This window comes from Bombina bombina, chromosome 12, assembly GCF_027579735.1.
Source record: "Bombina bombina isolate aBomBom1 chromosome 12, aBomBom1.pri, whole genome shotgun sequence".
Classification (NCBI taxonomy): Eukaryota; Metazoa; Chordata; class Amphibia; order Anura; family Bombinatoridae; genus Bombina; species Bombina bombina.
In genome coordinates, this window is record NC_069510.1 from 16,105,437 (window position 1) to 16,129,006 (window position 23,570).

General features: G+C 39.2%; 1 protein-coding gene across 4 annotated transcripts in view; it reads right to left on the bottom strand.

Moving 5' to 3' along the window:
* Positions 1–5,486: 5,486 nt before the first annotated feature.
* The window catches only part of SARDH (sarcosine dehydrogenase), a 263,164-nt gene continuing 245,080 nt past the window's right edge, over positions 5,487–23,570 (bottom strand). For 3 of the 4 annotated variants that reach the window (XM_053695898.1, XM_053695900.1, XM_053695899.1), the window contains exons 19-21: positions 20,753–20,921; positions 18,700–18,835; positions 5,487–6,038 (exon numbers count right to left, since the gene is read on the bottom strand). In XM_053695898.1, coding sequence (XP_053551873.1) covers positions 5,913–6,038; positions 18,700–18,835; positions 20,753–20,921 — 431 coding nt within the window. In that variant the 3' untranslated portion in view covers positions 5,487–5,912. Of the gene's footprint in view, positions 6,039–16,041; positions 16,167–18,699; positions 18,836–20,752; positions 20,922–23,570 lie in introns of all 4 variants that reach the window. The other variant, XR_008399747.1, reaches the window with a different exon arrangement.

Below are 23,570 nucleotides of genomic sequence, written 5' to 3' on the forward strand. Positions count from 1 at the left end.
TTGCAGAGGTTGAATGTGACTCTGCCATCACCAATGTCAGCAAAGTGCTTCAAACATCAATATGAGCACACATAGTTGTAAACAAATTGAGAAGACACAGTAAAGGTCTGCATTTGCTGCAGTATAAAAAGGACAAATTAGAGCATTTTATTATTGCACTGGGGACTAGCTGAACACATCTGCTTAAGCCATGACAAGAGGCATGTAGCAGCCAAACCGAACTAGCATTCAGTTGTGCATTACGGCTCCTGAGCCTACCTAGGTACGCTTTTCAACAAAGGATACAGAGAGAATGAAATACAAACAGAAGTGAATTTGTCAAGTTAAAAGTTTCTTAACATGGCCTGCTCTATCTGAATCATAAACAGTCAATTTTAAATTTTATCTCCCTTAATTAAAAAACAAAATTTATGCTTACAAGATGAATTAATTTCTTTCACAGTGGTGACATTCCACAAGGCATTACTCATGGGAATTCACTTCCTGGCCCCTAGGAGTAGGCAAGGATTCCCAAAACTCCAAGAGCACTTAATCCATCCCACCTCTCTGGTATGCCAGTCTGACATATAGCCGAGCAAGGAGAAGTAGAAAGGCAGGAAAAGACAACGTAGCAAAAACTAGGTGCAAACTAAAACTTCCGTCACATAATTTATTTATTTTTTGAGTCTCGTGGACTCTTACAACCATGAAGAAAAAAAATAAATGATCAGGTAAACATAAATGTTGTTTTATTTCATAAAGGTGCTGAGAGTCTACGAGCAATTACTCCTGGGAACTAACACCCAAGCTGTGGAGTCCAAAAGTAATTTAAGCAGGAGAAAATAATTTTTTTGCTAGGCAGACACTACTGCCTGGAGGACTTTCCTACCAAAATCCACTTCAGAAGAAGCAAAAACATCAAAATGGTAGAATATAGTTAAGGTATGTAAGGATGACCATGTTGCTGCCTTGTAAATTTGTTCAACAGACGTCTCATTCTTGAAAGCCCAAGAAGTAGAAACTGATCTAGTAGAATGGGCTGTAGTGGCTTTCCCACCTCCAAGTAAGCCTTGTGGATCAAAGCTTCAACCAGGAAGCTAAATTAATGGCTGCAGCCTTCTGATCTTTTCAGGGACCAGAGAAATTAATAAACAAACTTGAGGATTGTCTGAAATCCTTTGTAGCTTAAATCTGTTACTACATCTAAATTAGGAAAAATTATCTCTTCAGATTTTTTTGGATTAGATCAAAGAGACAGAAAAACAATCTCCAAATTAAGGAGGCTTCACAAGAAAGAGCAGACACCTCAGAAGCTCTGTTGGCAGAAAAAAATCCAAAGAGAAACAAAACCTCCTGTGGAGGCAAAGATAAGACTGGCATACCAGTGAGGTGGGAGGGATTAATAGCTCTTGGAGTTTTGGGAATCTTTGCCTCCTCCTAGTGGCCAGGAGTTTAATTCCCAGGATGATGCATGCACTCTCTCACCACCTTTATAAGGGAAAAAATATGTACAAACTTAAAAAACATGTAGTATAATGTATAGCAAATCCTTTTAACATTTACTTACATCTCATTTTAAGAGCAGAATAAATGTCTCAGGCCATGGGCTGATTGCTGTAAATTATTGTTGCCAAAAGAAAAGCACAACGCATTATGAGCAGATTTGCAGTACGGTGCTCTGATTTAGCTGTCATATTGTACTCATCCCTCAATTAACTCGGTTTTCCAGCCATGAGAAATATTTTGGTAAACACAGCATTTTGTAAACTTGAGTTTTTTTGTATATATTTGCTGATAATATACGGAAATTAGGAAGCAAGCAGCTGCTGTAAGATCAAGACAAGTCTGTCCTGGGATTTAATATGACACAAAATGCGCTTCGGAAAGGTTAAACTGTGCACAAATCGCTAACCTTGGAACACGATGCAGAAACTTCCAGGCAGCTGAATCTCTATGAAACCACTAATGTCTGAAAATCTGCAGGTCTGATTGGCTGAGCACAAATATGGAATGAAGAACATATGATGGCTTGTAACACTTGGTATAAAAACAGTGATGGGATTTATTTACTTGCATCAAGGCCTGTACGAGACTGAAGTTTACTAATCAATTTAGCCTCTGTTACACAGAAAACACAGCTGCAAAGGCTTGATACGTATTGGAAACAAATACCAGCAACATATCCATCGCTCTGTATCTCTCTCTCTATCTGTATCTCTATCTATCTATCCATCTGTAGCTATCTATCAATCATCTATCTGTATCTATTTCTCTCTCTCTATATATATATATATACGGTATATATATATATATATATATATCACTATCTCTCTCTATCCCTCTCTCTCTATCTCTTCCTCTATCTCTCTCTCTCTTCCTCTATCTCTCTCTCTCTTCCTCTATCTCTCTCTTCCTCTATCTCTATCTCTCTCTTCCTCTATCTCTTTCTCTCTCTCTCTTCCTCTATCTCTTCCTCTCTCTCTTTCTCTATCTCTTCCTCTATCCCTTTCTCTCTCTTCCTCTATCCCTTTCTCTCTCTTCCTCTATCTCTCTCTTCCTCTATCTCTCTCTTCCTCTATCTCTCTCTTCCTCTATCTCTCTCTTCCTCTATCTCTCTCTTCCTCTATCTCTCTCTTCCTCTATCTCTCTCTTCCTCTATCTCTCTCTTCCTCTATCTCTTTCTCTCTCTTCCTCTATCCCTCTCTCTTCCTCTATCCCTCTCTTCCTCTATCTCTTTCTCTCTCTTCCTCTCTCTCTCTCTTCCTCTATCCCTCTCTATCTCTTTCTCTCTCTATCCCTCTATCTATCTTTGAGCTAATGCTGGTACAACACTATTATTATTATCGGTTATTTGTAGAGCGCCAACAGATTCCGCAGTACTAGCACTAGTTGGGATCATTTCTACAAGACCGTTTTAACCACCTGCTTCAGTCACTATTTCCTCTCTTTGCTTTTCTCTCTCCCCCTGTTTCTTATATCTCGTCTCCCCTTGTACACTTGTCTCTCCTCTTCCCCTATCACCTGCAGTCTATGGGTAAGCCAGGTGGTTCCCCTATATGCCCAATGTGGCAGTATAGACACAGCAGGGGGTGAGCTAGAGAAATCTGTGTAAAGTACATTTATTTTTTTAAATAAAGTACAAATGCTGCTTTAGACTTATGTAGAAAAATAATAATATTTCATGCCTTATTCGTCATGGTTAATTTGAAATGACAGCCCTGTGAATGTATTGTCCTGACCCATTAACCCACCCAGTGCCTGAATATCTGAATTTTGCTAATGTTCTATAAAAATGGTCTGTTCTCAAGAGCTTGCAATCTATTTTCAGTCCTTTGAGACAAGGTGGAAAGAACTATGGAAACACTTTACTAGTAATTACACAATGTTACAGTTTTTTTTATCTGAGGGCTAAAGGTAGCAAGCTCTGTGTGATTTATTGTTTAAAGCTTTATGAGGAGAACGGTGCTTGCTCTGTTATACGCACCACGGGCAAGGAAGGCTTTGGGCCCTGCGGAGATGATATTTGAGTGTGTTTTTATGAGTGGGTCGCCTGTAGAAGACCTCCCGCCACACTGCACAATACAACAGCATGATGTGGGCAGGTAACAATCGCTCAATATCATAATCACTCAGCAGTCACGTTCTCTCAATCTGTAGCAGCCCCCGCAGCCGTTTAACAATGCACCAAATTGGCAGTTTTTATAAGTGTGTGCGTGTGTTTGTCTATAAACGTGCAGGGGTGCAAATAGTGCCCCCCTAAAACACAATGGCTGCTGTATAATTATTAGTTTGGACACAAAGGAACAACAATAAGGAGAGTGACAACACCTTTGACAACTAGTACCACTGCTTGTAAATAATTTCTTATAAAACAAATGATTTTGCCTGAATTTCTCCCCTGTTTCATGCCACTTGTATGTATATAAGTGAGGGAGTCGCACAGTCCCTACACGGGCAGACATTATTTCTCATAAGTAGGCAAGTGCCTTACAGCTCTGTACAGCTCATTAGTATTTAAAGGAATAGTTTTGCCAAAATTAAACTTGCATGACTCAGATAGAGCAGAAATTTTAAGCAACTTTCTAATTTACTCAATTTTTATTTGCTCTCTTGCTATCTTTATTTGAAAAAGCAGGAATCTAAGCTAAGGAGCTGTCCCATTTTTGGTTCAGCACCTAGGTAGCACTTGCAGATTGGTGGCTAAATGTAGCAAGCACTACCCAGGTGCTGAACCAAAAATGAGCTGGCTCCTAAAGCTTAAATTCTTGCTTATTCAAATAAAGATACCAAGAGAACGAAGAAAAAATGATAATAGGAATAAATTAGAAAGTTGCTTAAAATTACCTGCTCTATCTGAATCATTAACGTTTAATTTTGATTAGACTATCCCTTTAATAAAGTTGTATTAGATGTGGAGAAGCCAAACTTGCACACATTTTGCACATGTACACGTGCGCACATGCTGCAAATAAGTGCTCATGTGCACATGCTGCAAATACGTTCTCGAGCGCACATGCTGCAAATACGTTCTCGAGCGCACATGCTGCAAATACGTTCTCGAGCGCACATGCTGCAAATACGTTCTTGAGGGCACATGTTGCAAATACGTTCTCAAGCGCACATGCTGCAAATACGTTCTCGAGCGCACATGCTGCAAATAAGTTTTCGAGCGCACATGCTGCAAATACGTTCTTCTGCGCACATGCTGCAAATACGTTCTCGAGCCCACATGCTGCAAATACGTTCTCGAGACCACATGCTGCAAATATGTTCTCGAGCGCACATGCTGCAAATATGTTCTCGAGCGCACATGCTGCAAATACGTTTTCGAGCGCACATGCTGCAAATACGTTCTCGAGGGCACATGTTGCAAATACGTTCTCGAGCGCACATGCTGCAAATACGTTTTCGAGCGCACATGCTGCAAATACGTTCTCGAGCGCACATGCTGCAAATACGTTCTCGAGCCCACATGCTGCAAATACGTTCTCGAGCGCACATGCTGCAAATACGTTTTCGAGCGCACATGCTGCAAATACGTTCTCGAGGGCACATGCTGCAAATACGTTTTAGAGCGCACATGCTGCAAATACGTTTTCGAGCGCACATGCTGCAAATACGTTCTCGAGGGCACATGCTGCAAATACGTTTTAGAGCGCACATGCTGCAAATACGTTCTTCTAAGCACATGCTGCAAATACGTTCTTCTGTGCATATGCTGCAAATACGTTCTTCTGCGCATATGCTGCAAATACGTTCTTCTAAGCACATGCTGCAAATACGTTCTTCTGTGCATATGCTGCAAATACGTTCTTCTGTGCATATGCTGCAAATACGTTCTTCTGTGCATATGCTGCAAATACGTTCTTCTGCGCATATGCTGCAAATACGTTCTTCTGCGCATATGCTGCAAAAAAGCTTCTGTACACATGTTGCTACAACAACATACCTGTGTACACATGTAGAAAATATGCGCTTGTGCACAGGATACATTTCTACAACAAAGCTTTTAGAAATACAATTATTTGAATGCTTTTATATGTTTGGTAACAAAATAAAACAGATGTTATTTAAATAAAAAAATAAAAAGCTTCACAGTGTAGTTTTTTTTAAGATGAGCACAGAGATTCTTACCTTTATTTTTCATCTATCAATCTGTCATTATCATTTGTTTTTTGGTTTAATTTAGGAGATGATTCACAATATATAGTGGTTTGGATGCTGCCTGAAGACGAAGAGGGGCGCACCACAGAATTATCGTCACTAGTCCTCAGTCTAATCAGGAAACTCATGTCCTATGTGGTGACGCAGTAAATTACAGTCAGCTCTGAGATAAAGGGTTAATCGCTGCACCTAATTAAATCAGTGGCGGGTTATCTTTGTGCTGACACAACCAGTGTGGCCCTCGCAGAGGCGCTTTTTATTTGATCAGATTAATAAAATCCTTTCACTCTCATGTTGCTGGGGTCAAACGGTGACTTCTGATGAGCCTCAGCGGGATAGGTGACCCCCATTCTCTCCAGAGCATATTCTCCACTACGGACAAAATCCAGCGTGACCTGCAAACAACAAAATAAATACAGGGAATCAAATTAAAACGGAGAGACACAAACTGGCTACAGGTAAAGGAAAACTAAGATGTACAAGCTGGTACTGAAAACTAACGCAACGCTGATACCATGGGCCCAGTTACCTAAAGCTCTCTGGTCTCATCAGTACTGTGAGGTCCTTCAAAGAATTTTACACCGGCAAATGTGAGCTTGTGAGCTGTTTATGTCACTGTGCACGTTCTGGGTGTGACAAATACACTACAGTAAAATGTCCAAAAAAGCCCCTAAACATTTGGAGTGGTGTCTCAAGCTTTTTATCATCAGTCCCTATGAAACTACAAGGGTAGGATTTTAGTGCATGAAACTGATAATGTTGGGACACACTATTGCTAAGCCAAAGGGTTGGTGTCTATATAGGTACATTTAATAACACTCCAACTGCCTCAGTGTAACAATGCACCGCCTGGTATATACCTCATATATATATATAAATATAAAAAGAGAGAGAGACGCACTCAGCTGAGACACAACAAAAGCTAGAATAACTTCCATGCCTGTTAATTTCTATTGCAACTCAGGGTGCGCGTTCTTTTTGCACACTATGCCTTTTCACAGGGAAAAAATATCCTGTAGCATATCAGCCTGACCCTGCCCAATGACAGTCCAGCGCCGAAATACCAGGCAATTCTTCTCTGAACAAAAGAAACAACAACCCCAGACGATCGTTTCGGCCTTCTGTGGGCCTCATCAGTAAGGTGCTGTTGTATCTCTATAAGGGCATGTGTGCAAGGGGTCCACGTCTGGTTTTCCCCATTACTCATAGGGAGACCCAAGAGTAATTTGCATAAATATCAGAAGAGAGAACAGCACTCCTGAGAGAGAACAAAAGCTACAATAACTTCCATGCCTGTTCATTTTCAGTGCCACTCAGGGTGCATACTCTTTTAGCACACTATGCCTTTTCACAGAGAAAATATATCCTGTAGCATATCAGTCTGATCCTGCCCAATGACAGTCCAGCGCCGAAATACCAGGGAATTCTTCTCTGAACAAGAGAAACAACAACCCCAGACGATCGTTTCGGCCTTCTGTGGGCCTCATCAGTGAGGTGCTGTTGTATCTCTCTAAGGGCATGTGTGCAAGGGGTCCACGTCTGGTTTTCCCCATTACTCATAGGGAGACCCAAGAGTAATTTGCATAAATATCAGAAGAGAGAACAGCACTCCTGAGAGAGAACAAAAGCTACAATAACTTCCATGCCTGTTCATTTTCAGTGCCACTCAGGGTGCATACTCTTTTAGCACACTATGCCTTTTCACAGAGAAAATATATCCTGTAGCATATCAGTCTGATCCTGCCCAATGACAGTCCAGCGCTGAAATACCAGGGAATTCTTCTCTGAACAAGAGAAACAACAACCCCAGACGATCGTTTCGGCCTTCTGTGGGCCTCGTCAGTGAGGTGCTGTTGTATCTCTCTAAGGGCATGTGTGCAAGGGGTCCACGTCTGTTTTTCCCCATTACTCATAGGGAGACCCAAGAGTAATTTGCATAAATATCAGAAGAGAGAACAGCACTCCTGAGAGAGAACAAAAGCTACAATAACTTCCATGCCTGTTCATTTTCAGTGCCACTCAGGGTGCATACTCTTTTAGCACACTATGCCTTTTCACAGAGAAAATATATCCTGTAGCATATCAGTCTGATCCTGCCCAATGACAGTCCAGCGCTGAAATACCAGGGAATTCTTCTCTGAACAAGAGAAACAACAACCCCAGACGATCGTTTCGGCCTTCTGTGGGCCTCGTCAGTGAGGTGCAGTTGCATCTCTCTAAGGGCATGTGTGCAAGGAGTCCACGTCTGGTTTCCCCTTTTACTCTTAGGGAGACCTAAGAACAATTTGCATAAATATAAAGAGAGAGAGAGAGACACACTCAGCTGAGACAGAACAAAAGCTAGAATAAATTCCATACCTGTTCATTTTCATTGCACTCAGGGTGCATACTCTCTTAGCACACTATGGGGCCTATTTATCAAAGGTCTTGCGGACCTGATCCGACAGTGCGGATCAGGTCCGCAAGACCTCGCTGAATGCGGAGACGAATTACCAGGTAATTCTTCTCTGAACAAGAGAAACAACAAACCCAGAAAATCGTTTCGGCCTTCTGTGGGCCTCGTCAGTGAGGTGCAGTTGCATCTCTCTAAGGGCATGTGTGCAAGGAGTCCACGTCTGGTTTCCCCCATTACTCTTAGGGAGACCCAAGAGTAATTTGCATAAATATAAAAAGAGAGACGCGCACTCAGCTGAGACAGAACAAAAGCTAGAATGAATTCCATGCCTGTTCATTTTCATTGCACTCAGGGTACATACTCTCTTAGCACACTATGGGGCCTATTTATCAAAGGTCTTGGAGACCTGATCCGACAGTGCGGATCAGGTCCGCAAGACCTCGCTGAATGCGAAGAGCAATACGCTCTCCACATTTAACATTGCACCAGCAGCTCACAAGAGCTGATGGTGCAACACCGCCCCCTGCAGACTCGCGGCCAATGGGCCGCCAGCAGGGTGGTGTCAAGGAGTCCACGTCTGGTTTCCCCCATTACTCTTAGGGAGACCCAAGAGTAATTTGCATAAATATAAAAAGAGAGAGACGCACACTCAGCTGAGACAGAACAAAAGCTATATATATTTAGAGGCTTATTAAACAGTAGACAGGTAAGTGCTTAAATCGGAAGCACTTACCTGTCAATAAGCACCAAGGACAAAGCAGTCACTGGCGCTTTTGCTTTCACACAAATATTATGCTATTTGCTGTCATTGTAAAATGCTGGAGGCAGCTATGTGTTGATTATATCTGGCTGCTGATTGGTTGTGCTGCTAATTGTTAAAAAATCCCTTTAACAAAAAAGATCTTTATAGAGAAGTGCAGATCATTTTATTATTGCATTATTGTTTGTACAAGTCTATGTGTTTAACTCCTGTCAATGCTTTTCAACAAAGGGCATCAAGAGAACAAATCCAATTTAATAAAAGAAACAAATTAAAACATTTGAAAATTGCTGCTCTGTGTGATACATGAAAGTTAAATGTTGAATTTCAAGTCCCTTTAAGGTGACTATTTTTAAAGCACATCCTTCATGACAGTGAGAACTACAGCCCCTCTCTGTAAGCAGCATGTTGTATAATTTAGATGAATAAATTCCTGCGCTGGCCCCGCCCCTTCTGCTTAAAGTGAATGTAAATTTTGATGATAAAGTGCCCGGTTTTTAAAAATTTGATTAAAAACAGGGGCACTTTAATTCATCAAAATTTACATTTCACTTGTGTTGTGAAAATACTTAACTTTTATTCTTGACATCCGCTGCACCACTTCCTCCGCCGGTCGCAAAGCTTCTTCCTGGGTCTAAAATGAGGAATACAGCTTCCTCCAATCACGGCGTTGAATCAGATACTGATTCTCCCGGGGGGAGAGCCGTGATTGGATGACCGATCTGTCATTTCTGACGTAGGAAGAGTCTTGTGACGACCGGGGGAAGCTGGAGCGGCTGTCAAGATTAAAAGGCAAGTATTTTCACAACACGAGTGAAATGTAAATTTTGATGAATTAAAGTGTCCCTGTTTTTAATTGAATTTTTAAAAACCGGGTACTTTATCATCAAAATGTACATTCACTTTAAGTAGCTGCAGCTACAGAGATCTGTCACCTCATACAGAGCTTGGCAATGCGACCTACAGCCTCCGGAGCAGAGCGGGGCCAAGCCAGCACAAGAAACGGGGGACACAGCTGATACAGACAGGTGCTATCATCAGATAAATCCTAAACAGCTATATTTTACAGCGTTAAGTTAGTGTTCCTGCCATTCTCATCTATAGTTGTGTGAGGCACCTAATACACGATATCTTGCACATCAAACAAGAATAAAAAATAATTATTACGACAGCAAAATGTAGTAAACACACTTGTTTGTTAAACGTCTGTAATTGTAAAATATTCACATGTGGGTTTTGTTATGGTAAAGTCGTCGATAAAACGAGGGGCTGGCCATCCCAGGGTGATCTAGAAACGTGGAAGGAATTTGTCACCTACACCTCAGCCCAGCATGTGGAATTCATAAACTCTATTGCCTGTGTGGCGTATCTGGTCTCACGGTCGTTTCTCGCTATTTCAATGCTGAAGAGGTTGTCTTTTTATTTATTATTTTAAAATAAAAATGTTTAGTAAAACTGCAATATTTTTTCATTATTTATGTTGCCCCCTTTTTGTGTAATTTAGCTCAGAACATTTTGGATTTTTATGAAACTTACATTTTCACTTCCTTGTCACATTTAAACGTTCTTCATGCAAATAAAAATGAACATGTTGTAACTCTATGCAAAACCATAACCGTTTCTCTTATGGTTTCAGTCACCGTGATTATCTGCTGTAAGCCTCAAAAAAAAATAATCTTAAAAACCCAGGCAGTGTGCAGCCATTGTGGACTAAATTGTGACATTTTAGCTTTGAACATAAGATGTTTCATTTCTTTTAAGCCTTTACAGGGCACGGATATTTAGTTTGATGAGTTTTTCCTTATTTCCGTGCTGACAAGTCTTGGACTAAACCAACCACAAACTAAGATTCTGCTGCTATCAGCCTCAGCAAAGCCTAATCCACTGTGACATATTCACAGAACATTCCTTGTATTTATTCAAATGTTTTTCAAGGAATGCTGAATATTAAGAAGAGATATAGTTACTGAGTGTTGTAGGGCAGATTTTGTCGCCTGCGCGTATACACAAGACTTATACACAGCTGTCCATTTCCAAACAAGTAGCTCGGAGACATCTGCATTTTTACAGCCCATATTTAATGGTCTCATCAATGAGCAGAAACAAAGCAAAGCATAATGTTCAGCGGAGGACATCACCCTGTTAATAAAAGCATGGCCAAAGTCATAAAACTTCTTGTTAGCTAATGAGCAAACGTACTGGACATAACGCATCAGAATATCTTGGTCTGAAGGCCGTACGTCTGCTGTGTACAAAGCAGAACACTCTGTGGTGTACCGAGAAGATGAAAACAGTTACAAATCCAAAGTTTAGTTCTCCCACATTAGACATTTGTAAAACCAGTATCTTTATTACAAAAAGACAGGGGATAAACAAGTAGTTATGCACTAAATAGCACAATTCCTTTGCCCCTGTGCTCATTCATGTAAACAAAACTGTAGTAGCTTCTTATATAGGGAGATGGGCTAAGGAGAAAAAAAACACTCAATAGAATATTGATACACAAACTCAAATCTAGTAAGATATCGGAGTTATTCTTAGCAGTGAACTTTCCCTGAAACATCATATATCAGCCACAGTACAAGCCTCATTCTTAAAGGGCCATAATACCCAAATGATTAAACACTTGAAAGTGATGCAGTATAGCTGTAAAAAGCTGACTAGAAAATATCACCTGAGCATCTCTATGTAAAAGAGAAAGATATTTTACCTCAAAAGTTCCTCAGTAGCCACATCCCATTGTAAAGGACTTCTAAGCAGCAAATCAGTATGTCTGTCCCGGGACAGCGGAAGGAGCGAGCATTCGTGCACACTCATCTTATTTCCCTATTCAGTGTAAGGAAGTTTACAATGAAATATCATGAGAGTTAAGTCAAATCTCATGATATCACAGTAAAAGAGTTCATGACCTTAGCACAGCTGATGCTGATTGGCTGCTGTTCATTTCTTCATTTTTTTAATTTATTTTTTAACTGCAGCTGAGTATAACTTTTTACACAGAACTTACTCTGGTGAGCTGGGGAAATTGTGAGGTAAAATATCTTCTTTTTCTACATAGAGATGCTCAGGTGATATTTTCCTGTCAGCTTTTTACAGTTATACTGCATCAGTTTCAAATGATTTAGCATATGAGTATTATGCCCCTTTAATGTAAAGAATATAGCTAGAATCAAGCAACTGATTCCTAAAGAAGATCTTTCCCCGATCATCCATGCATTGGTGAAATCCCGTTTGGACAACTGCAACGCACTTTATTATGGTCTCCCAGAAAAACGACTCCATCGCCTTCGGTTGTTACCAAACGCTGCAGTAAAGCTGCTAACTGGCTATGTGACAACCATCCTCCCCTTCCTACACTGGCTGCCAATAAGATGGTGCATACTATACAAGATAGAGCTGCTATCCTACAAAGCTCTACATCAGGAACAAGCTATTTAAATTAATTATTGGTGTCCTATGTCCCAACTCAATTTGTTCGGATCAGCTTATGCCCGGAAGCTAAATGTGCCAAGAATTCACCAAAAATGTGGTTTTCAAGCTGTTAGCCACGATGCCACCCCCTCTCTATGGAACACTCACCCCAGCACAATGAAAGAAGCTCCTGTTCCATGGGCATTTTTGAACAAAGACTCAAGATCTTCTTGTTTACAAAAGCCTTTTAGGAATAAAAACTGTAGCTTCGAACCCTCTTATGTAAATGTACCTTGGTTAAAGCTCTTTAAAGGGACACTCAATCAAAATTAAACTTTCATTATTCAGATAGAACATGCCATTTTAAACAACTTTCCAATTTACTTCCATTAACAAAATGTGCACAGTCTTTTTTTTTGAGTCACCAGCTCCTACTGAGCACGTGCAAGAATAAGTGTGTATGCATTTGTGAATGGCTGATGGCTGTCACATGGTACGTGTATGCATTTGTGAATGGCTGATGGCTGCCAGGGGGAGTGGAAAAAGACATAACTTTTAAAATTGTCAGAAAAAAAAGCTACTACTCATTTGAAGTTCAGACTAACTGCTATTGCATTGTCTTGTTACCTTGCGTTTGTTGATTATGCAAATCTACTGTGTTGACGGGTCCTTTAAGTTCAACACGGAGAAAAGAGATAAATAAGTTGTTATTATTATCAGACTTGTACAGCAGCAAAAAATTCAATTTGGACAAATCTTTCATAACCAATATCCAGAAAATAATTTTTTTGAATATTTGTCTGCGGAATTATTCAGGATTTGTTTTGTTTTAAACTAAACAAATACTGAATAGTTGAGGAACATTTACATTCGTTTTCATTAAATTTATAGTTTTTACTTATTTGTAATATATTTCTTACCTTTTATTATATACTAGTCCTAAAGCCCGTTCACACGGGCTGTGTTATTTTTTTTATTTTTTTTGTTCTCTCTCTCTTTCTCTTTCTCTCTCTCTCTCCTCGCGCTGCTGTTATTCACCCCTGCGCGTGCGATCAGCTGGGCTCTTTCACTTGCCAGGTCCTCGCGCTGCTGTCGGGTGGGTGCGCGTGCGATCAGCTGTCTAAGGCCAAGTGTTTGTCTGTACTGCGCATGACGGCTTCAGACAAACACTTGTCTTTTATAATATAGGATACATTTTTTTTTTTTTATCGCTGGATAATTCTAAACTTTCTTCCTGTTTTACGATTGGTTAACAGAGTTTTTAGGAGGAGCAAGATGATTTAAATAATTACAGTTAATCGAATAACGATACACGATTAGATTTTAGATTAGATTTTTGCTCTTGAAAAAAGAAGATCAATCTAATAAAATGCATTGAGCTTTTCTTGGCTGTTATGATAAAAGCTGAGAGTGTTTATATGAATAACGTTGTTAAATAAAGCTTCTCCATCCAGTTAATAAACCTGCAATTTCAGAGGATTTATTGTGAGTAGTTTATATTTAAGTGCTTTCACGGCGTATTACTTGCTACACTTTAGCTGGGTTCTCTTTCCTAAGGTAACCTTATGAGGGAAGATGCCCCGTGCAGATTAGCACAACCTCTTAAAAGAGACAGTAAAAGCATTGAGATTGTAATATGAAATGTTTAATTACACATAGAACAACTTTACAAAATAGTTTCATTATTTATTTTGCCCCCTTTTCTTGTAATTAAACTCTGAAAATTGCAGGTATTCCAGTGCTAAGAACTCAAACTGCATTGGAAAGGCTTCACAACCCCCATATCTATTGCCAATTAACAGATAAAAACTACAAAACAATAGTTATTTTGCTTGGGTACTCAAGTAACAAGTCCCGATTGGTTCCTCAAAAAAAACCAAGTGGGGGAGGAGTTTTTTTGTTGAATAACACTTGCAGCAAACAAGGCATTAATCTATTATTATTGTTTTACACTCACCTAAGGCTTCAGATGGATCCTGTAATTACAAGGTGTTTAATGTCTCTTTAAATCCATTGCGAGTGTGATATTTTCTCATTTTTTGGAGTTATACCGGCTTTACCCTTTTTTTTTTTTTTTAAAGTTAACCCTAATATATCTGCGCTGCAGTTAGAGACAAGCAATTCTGGGAGCAGTGAGTAATGGTTTGTACAGGTTTTTTCTGTTTATTCAGTAGGGCTGCCCATGTAACCTTTGCCTATGGGCACCAGTGATATGAAAATGACAAACAAAAGGAGATTACATTATTAGGTAATTTGAGTAGCAGCGTGTTCTAATGCCAGAAGTAGATGATACAGAGAAAGGGATATTGTCAGCCCCACACACCCTACACAGTTTATATTGCTGGATATAGCAGAGTGGAAATATATTACTAAGAGAATTTGGCTAATTTCTGCACTTTGTGCGTATAATTCCCTCCTCTCTTTGACTGATGAGCTTAGTTACGGAGTTAATTAGCAGTATTTGTGCTCCTTTACAGATAGTGCTACAGCGAATGTGATAATAGCCCTCATTTGCACATTTATAGTAAGCATGTAAACACTTTCTAAAAGGTGACAGAAAAAAGAAAACGCTGATTAATAGGAATCCCCTAGTACCACAGTTTAAAGATCTGAACTGACAACAAACTGTGACACCTCTTGCCGTCTCGCACAAAATAACTGACATCCGCAGATTTGCCTCACCCCCTCCCTTATCAGCAGCAAAGCTAACAGCTCCGGAGATGCTCCAAAAATAGAGGAATTAAGAGCGGATTTGGTACTGAAGCTTAGTACTTCATGTTTTACTGTTATTTAAATAGACTGCAGCTGACGTCAAGCTTGGAGAAGGAAAAGAAAAAGGGCAAAATGTTTTAGTCTTTGTGTTTTAGTTTCCACAACTTAAAGGGAATACAGAACATATACAAACATGTATAGCAAAGTGAATAGCAAAAAAGATTATATTCTCCTACTGGGACGCTTTTATATATGGTGGACATTGATGAAGTGCATTAAAGGGACAGTCTGGACCCAATACTTATTCTTCATTACTTATTGTTACATACCAGACAAGCATATTGCAATGGGTTACACATCTATAAGCTGTAAAAAGTACATGAAACTTTTAAATAATCATTTGTTAGCAGCGGAAAATAGTCACCAAGCTCCGCCCACAGCTTTCTTCTTGTCCAGTTAGTTGTTTTATCCAATGACAGTTTAGCAGTGCACGTTTAATATTTTACAGTTACATATTTTAAATTGCACATGCACATATCAGTGTGTGAACGAGTAGGAAACTTATTTATGAGTCGATCCTGATTGGAGAAACTTAACATACCAAGGTATGCATGCAATAGGTGGGTGGAGCTTAGCAGACATTTTCGTCTTCTACCAAATTATGAATATTTCAATGTTTCATGTACTTATTACAAGCTTATATACGTGGGACCAGTTGCAGGATGCTTCTCTGTCGTGCTATTTTACTGTTTATGAGGTTGTCTCACTTTTATTTCTATTTAAAGGGACATGAGACTGCAGGGTTACTACTTGTGATACCGCTATTTTTCCTCCTGTGCTTGCAGCTCCATTCAGACCTGTTCTCTTTTTTTTAAGCCTTTACTGATGCTGTTTGGTGAAGCTCCGTACTTTCACATTGGGCGCCTCTATCTTGGAGTATGGATATTCTTGCACCCTGTGACAGAAGCGCTGACCATTCACAGATCAGAGATGCTGGTGACATTTTCACAGCTGTATTGTGCGCTTCAGGTTAGCCCTACAGTACTTTGCAGTTTTTGTACACAATGTAAGAGTTATATTATACACATACAAGTTCTTTCTCTGTATCATGCACACTAACCAGAAGTGCACAATAGCCGGCAACATCATCAGTCTGTAAATGTGCACAGTCACAGGGTGCCAAGATCACTTAATTCCAAGATGGCGGCACTTAGTATGAAGATGCAGAGCTTTACCATCTGGCACCTGTAGGGGGAGCAGTTCTGAAGTGAGTGGCGGGTACAGGAGGGAAAACAATAACGTGCTTATGTCTAATTATTCTCAGGTGTTTGTGCGTTAGACGAATACAACTGAGCTTGGTATTAAATAGTCGCACTAATGAACCCGTCTGTCTCTCTAACACATTTCCAGTAATTGTTTTCACCTTAATAATGATTGGTCCTTAAACGGACAGTAAAGTCATTAATATTAATTGAATTGGATAGAACATGCAGTTTTAAACAAGTTTCTAATGTACTTATGTTCACAATCTTGCTAAGTTCTCTCTGTATCCTTTGTTAAAGAGCAACATGGTGAGCTCAGGAGTGTGCAAGTTTCTTTATCCATTTGGCAGCGATGTTTGCAACAATGTTTATAGCAATGTTATACATAGTTGCAAATACAGCTTCCATAGACTGCTTTAGACACATGCACGCTCCAGAGATCCTATCAGCCTAAATAGGTTAACTCAACAAAGGATACCAAGATTCTGATACAATTGGAAAAACTTTTAACATTGCATTATCTTTCTGAATCATGAAAAATCAATGTTGAGGTTCTTGTCCATTTAAATGACTTATATTTTCTATTAGGAGCAAGAACATGATAGCAACATAAACACCAACACCTGTTGCTGTATACAACTGATATATATATATATATATATATACACATACACCCCCCCCAGCACAGTGAACATAATATATACACTGATATAGATCATTAGGGATATACCAGATAATGTGACATAACAATTAAAGGGACTTTCTGAAGCACAAATGAATCACATGTTGTAAATCATTAGCGCATGTAATGTTTGCGTTACCAACCTTAGGTAACTATATGTTTAGCTGCTGCAAAGTGAAACACATAGGTAAAGTTTCACCCTGTGTTGTAGCTCCTGATCAGAACACAGCTGGAGAACCAATCAGGAACAGAAGTCTCACAACCTCACTAATCACAGCCCATGTCCTGCTCAGTAGCTGCAGTACTTTCAGTTTACAAGCCAGACTTTACCTATGTGTGTTTAATACATATTTATCCTGGGTCAGTAAAGTTAACCTCTTTACACCCTTAGGACGTTCCAAGCCATCCTAACAGTGCTGGGCTTTAACGCCCTTAAAGTAAATGTCAACTGGCACGAATGAAAGCCCTGTCTTTAAAAATACTATTAAAAACAGGGGCACTTTCATTCATGAAAGTTTACATTGAAGCCGTTCTTTTAAAATACTTACCTTTTATTCCTAGCAAGCGTGGAACACCGGAGCAGCGATTCCTCCGCCCCCGTCTCTTCTTACTTCAGAAATGACGAATCCGGCTTCCTCCAATCACGGCGTGGTCTCAGGCAATGTTTGCTCTGGGGGGGGGGGGGGAGCTGTTATTGGAGGAAGCCGTATTTGTAATTTCTGACGTAAGAAGAGACGACCTGGAGGCGGGGGAATCGCTGCTCCGGTGTTCCACGCTTGCTAGGAATAAAAGGTAAGTATTTTAAAAGAACGGCTTCAATGTAAACTTTCATGAATGAAAGTGCCCCTGTTTTTAATAGTATTTTTAAAAACAGGGCTTTCATTCGTGAAAGTTGACATTTACTTTAAGACGGCATGGAATGTCCAGTGTTATTTGGCATCCTGCAGCCTACTGCTTTAAGAAAAAGGATCATCAGACTGGGGGGGTGGGTGCCTAGCATTGTAGGTAGTCCCCCATGATCCAATCCCAGGCCTTGAAATCACATGATCACATAGACGATCACTTGATTTTGTTTTGTAAGCAAGTGTTTATATCAGAACGTCATTCCCATGTTAAACACTTGCCCACGGCAGGAAGAGGTTAAACTAAATCTGGTGCTGTTTTCTTTTGCTGCTTGACAATATAATACTGCTGTCACTACACAACCTTTGTTAGATTAAGCTTTATAGGGGCTGAGAGCTTTTGTATTTAGGGTCGAGCATGGCAGGATAACACCCGTATTTAAATGGTTAAAGTACAGTCACAGAAAGTTAGATTTAACTTAAAGGAACATGAAAGTCAGACTTAAACCTCCATAGATCAGACAGGGCAGTGATATTGAGACACTTTTTAGTTTACTTCTGTTATCAAATTTACTTTGCTCTTTTGATATTCTTTGTTGAAAAGCATACCTAGGTAGGCAGGCTCGGGAGCAGCAGTACAATATTGTGAGCTAGTTGCTGATTGGGGGCTACACACATTTGCCTTCTGTCATTAGCTCCCCAGATGCATTCAGCTACCTCCCAATAGTGCATTGCTGCTCTAGAGCGGAATTTAACTATGTACTTAACGACTTTGCAGCGATTGAACAGTTATTTGCAACAGTGCAGTAATAAAATGTTTGATACATTAGAGCATTTTCTTTTTGCACTTTTCTGTCCATCAGTAACCAGCTTTATGCACGTGCGCCAGAGCTATAGAGACGCCAAAGCACAAACAGAAGATCTCATGTAACTAGAAAAAGAGACAATGCAATGTTTTATACATTAACACTACATAAACACAATCTACTTACAGGTCCCCCATCAGGATTACGGACATAGCCGTATGCAATAGTCTTGTTGATGGCAAATCCATAATCCGCTCTGCGAATGTGACCCACTGGTTTACCGTTCCTCCAAATCGCCTCCAATCCGAAGAAGGGAACCTTCCTGCACAAGAAGAAACAGCAAAGATCAGAGCTGATGGGTTATAGCTAGTGCCTCGCGTAAAATAGTCATCGGCTTTACTGCTGTAACACAACGCGACAACGGATTCTTGTTATGCTGAAACTGGCGCAAGACTGGAACAGCCAATGTCCTAGTTGTTTTACGTCTGTCAGCCCTAAGTGAAGAACTGACGTGACCTACGTATGGAGAAGGTTCTTACAGTAAAGACCAGTGAAGCAGTAACTGTAATATTTGTCCCATAAAATACACTTGCCCCCCACACTATATACCAAGCACCACTCCTGGCACTGCCCGTGCAGAACTTGTTTACAGGTGGGTAATCCCACAAACCTAAACAACACATGAAAAGCAAAATAACACTATCATGATTCAGACAGAGCAGCAGTTTTTTAATTTACTTCTATAATCAGATTTACTTTGTTCTCTTGGTACCCTTTGTTTAAAAGCATACCTAGGAGCTTGCTGGTAATTGGTGCCTATGCACATATGCCTCTTATAAGCTCACCAGATGTGCCCATCTACATTACAGTAGTGCATTGCTTCTCTGAAATTGGCCTTAAAGGAACAGTCTACTCCAGAAGGTTTATTGTTTAAAAAGATAGATAATCCCTTTATTACTCATCCCCCAGTTTTGCATAAAAACTCAGTTATATTAATATACTTTTTACCTCTGTGATAACCTTGTATCTAAGCCTCAGCAGACTGCCCCCTTATCTCAGTTCTTTTATCAGACTTGCATTTTAGCCAATTAGTGCTGACTCCACAGTAGTGAGCATAATGTTTTCTATATGGCACACATGGACTAGCGCTGTTTAGCTGTCAAAATGCACTGAGATAAGAGGCGGCCTTTTAGGGCTTAGAAATTAGCATATGAGCCAACCTAGGTTTAGCTTTCAACAAAGAATCCCAAGAGAAAAAAGCATATTTAATGATAAAAGTAAATTGGAAAATTGTATAAAATCACTTGCCCTATCTGAATCATGAAAGTTTAATTTTGACTAGACTGTCCCTTTAACTATATGTTTAACTGCTTTGCAGGGTTAAACACATAGTTATACACATACAATAGTACATTAATAAACGGCTCTAACATGTTTCTATTGTTCACTAGCATGTCCCTTTAAAGCAACATATCCAGTCTTCCAACAAATTAGAATACTTTACAGAGTATAAATAAATAATAATAAATAAAAGGTAATATCACCTTTCTTTAATTATCCCCAGGCTGATGATGTAATATGGAATCCTGTTTGTAACGTAATTACACTGCTGTAGAGAATATCTCAGTATGTTACAAAGACGCTCAGCAACAGTAATAATCATTGGCAGAATATTTGCTAGCATTCATAACATAAGTATCTTTTCTTTATCACTGAGAAACATAATATTTACTTATGTCACAGGGGAACTTGTAACCAACTTAAAAGGACATTATACACTAGATTTTTCTTTGTAGTTTTTTTCTTTGTCTTTTTAAATGTACAGCTTTGCTTATTTTTAAATAACATTACACTGATTTTCAGAACCTAACCAAGCCCCAAAGTTTTAGGAGAATACCGACAGATACCTACTCCAGCTTGCTTCTGTTTGTATAAAGGGTCTTTTCATATGCAAAGGAAGGGGGTGAGTGTCTGCTTTTTTTGCTATAGAACCACTTGCAGTGGGTGTTCCAGCTAATCTTTTTAACAGTGGGAGCTTCTAAGTAAGTTTTTAAACGGTTTGATAATGGATTTGCTATGAGAACAAAAGGAATAACTAGAAAGGACTTACATTCTACTGTAAGTGGCACATTTATATATCTAAGTCGGTGCATTTCATAATAAGGAATATCTGATGTTGGCACAGATCCTAAGTGATTTGAATTCAGCACCAAAATAAATCAAATAAAAAGCTACTCACTCATTAATAGTGAAGCACACCAGGCGCTTCCGGAGACCCTCAGCCTTCTGCTTCTCTAGCGCCGGCCTCCCAAGGAACGGAGTGCTGGATTTTAGCTTACAGGTGAATGCCAACCCAGCTTCCAATGGAGAATCATCAGGGCGCAGGTCTGCGTGCCAGTGCCGGTATCCTGGGGAAGCCAGAGGGAAAAAGCTCTTTATTTCAGCCCAGTATTCTGTGAGATCTCCATACATAGAAATATTGCAGGAAGAGAATAAGCAAAAAAAGTGAAGTAAAAGCTATTTAAATTGATACAAATAAAGATGTGTGCTATTTAAATTGATACAAATAAAGATGTGTACTTCTCATCAATGCTCATTGGGTGACAGGCACTTCCTGTTAAAGATCATTGGGTGTTTGGTACTTCCTGCTAATGACCATAGTCTAATAGATACTTCCCGGAAATGCCCATTGGCTGACAGATACTTCCTGCTAATGAATTTATGCTCTTTCATATCAACGAATAATATCAATATCAATCCTTAGTTCATGTGTCTAAGGATTTCCGTGTAGCAGATTTAGCCAGCTAGATTAAAATGCCATGAATGTTAAAGGGACAGGCTACTCCAGAATTGTTATTGTTTAAAAAGATAGATAATCCCCTTTATTACCCATTCCCCAGTTTTGCATAACCAACACTGTTATATTAATACACTTTTTACCTGTGATTACCTTGTATCTAAGCCTCTGCAGACTGTCCCCTTATCTCAGTTATATTAATATACTTTTTACCCATGTGATTACCTTGTATCTAAACCTCTGCAGACTGCCCCTTATCTCAGTTATATTAATATACTTTTTACCTCTGTGATTACCTTGTATCTAAGCCTCTGCAGACTGTCCCCTTATCTCAGTTATATTAATATACTTTTTACCTCTCTGATTACCCTGTATCTAAGCCTCTGCAGACTGTCCCCTTATCTCAGTTATATTAATATACTTTTTACCCATGTGATTACCTTGTATCTAAACCTCTGCAGACTGCCCCTTATCTCAGTTATATTAATATACTTTTTACCTCTGTGATTACCTTGTATCTAAGCCTCTGCAGGCTACCCCCTTATCTCAGTTATATTAATACACTTTTTACCTGTGATTACCTTGTATCTAAGCCTCTGCAGGCTACCCCCTTATCTCAGTTATATAATATACTTTTTACCTGTGATTGCCTTGTATCTAAGCCTCTGCAGACTGCCCCTTATCTCAGTTATATTAATATACTTTTTACCTGTGATTAACCTTGTATCTAAGCCTCTGCAGACTGCCCCTTATCTCAGTTATATTAATATACTTTTTACCTGTGATTGCCTTGTATCTAAGCCTCTGCAGACTGCTCGTTATCTCAGTTATATTAATATACTTTTTACCTGTGATTGCCTTGTATCTAAGCCTCTGCAGACTGCCCCTTATCTCAGTTATATTAATATACTTTTTACCTGTGATTACCTTGTATCTAAGCCTCTGCAGACTGCTCGTTATCTCAGTTATATTAATACACTTTTTACCTCTGTGATTACCTTGTATCTAAGCTTCTGCAGACTGTTCCTTATCTCAGTTATATTAATATACTTTTTACCTGTGATTACCTTGTATCTAACCCTCTGCAGACTGCTCCTTATCTCCGTTATATTAATATAGTTTTTACCTTTGATTACCTTGTATCTAAGCCTCTGCAGACTGCTCCTTATCTCAGTTATATTAATATACTTTTTACCTGTGATTACCTTGTATCTAACCCTCTGCAGACTGCTCCTTATCTCCGTTATATTAATATAGTTTTTACCTTTGATTACCTTGTATCTAAGCCTCTGCAGACTGCTCCTTATCTCAGTTATATTAATATACTTTTTACCTGTGATTGCCTTGTATCTAAGCCTATGCAGACTGCCCCCTTAATTCAGTGCTTTGAACAGAATTGCATTTTAGCCAATCAGGGCTGACTGCTAGATAACACCACGGGCATGATCACAATGTTATCTATATGGCACACATGAACTAGCACTATCTAGCTGTAAAAAATGTGAAAATGCACTAAGATAAGAGGTGGCCTTTAAGTGCTAATAAATTAGCATATGAGCCTACCTAGGTTTAGATTTCAACAAAGAATACCAAGAGAACAAAGCAAATTTGATGATAAAAGTTAATTGGAAAATTGTTTAAAATTGTATACTTTATCTGAATCATGAAAGTTTATTTTTGACTAGACTGTCCCTTTTACTCTTAGAAAAAGTTTAATATATTTTGTTACACCACTTTTCAAGCTCTTACTCACTTAAATATTGGGAAATTCTGAACTTTAAAGGGATATGAAACCCAACATTTTTCTTTCATGATTCAGATAGAGAATATAATTTTAAATATGTTTCCAATATTCTTCTAACTAATTTGCTTCATTTTCTTGGTATTCTTTGTTGAAAAAGCAGCAATGCGCAACTGGGAGCTAGCTGAACACCGGATGAGCCAATAACATGAGGAATATATGTGCAGCCACCAATCAGCAGCTCCTGAGCATACCTAGGTATCCTTTTCAGCAGAGGATACCAATAAAACAAAACATATAATGGAAGTGAATTAGAAAGTTGTTTAAAATTGCATGTTTTCTCGGAATCATGAAAGAACAAAATTGGGTTTAATATCCCTTTAAGTTCTCCTAGCAAACTGTACACCTGCCCCTGCTTTATGCTTATGACCTTACACATTACATCATTAATTACATCACTGTCATATGATATCAGTTACTTCAGTGACGACATTGACAAGTTGCCATGCATCACCTATA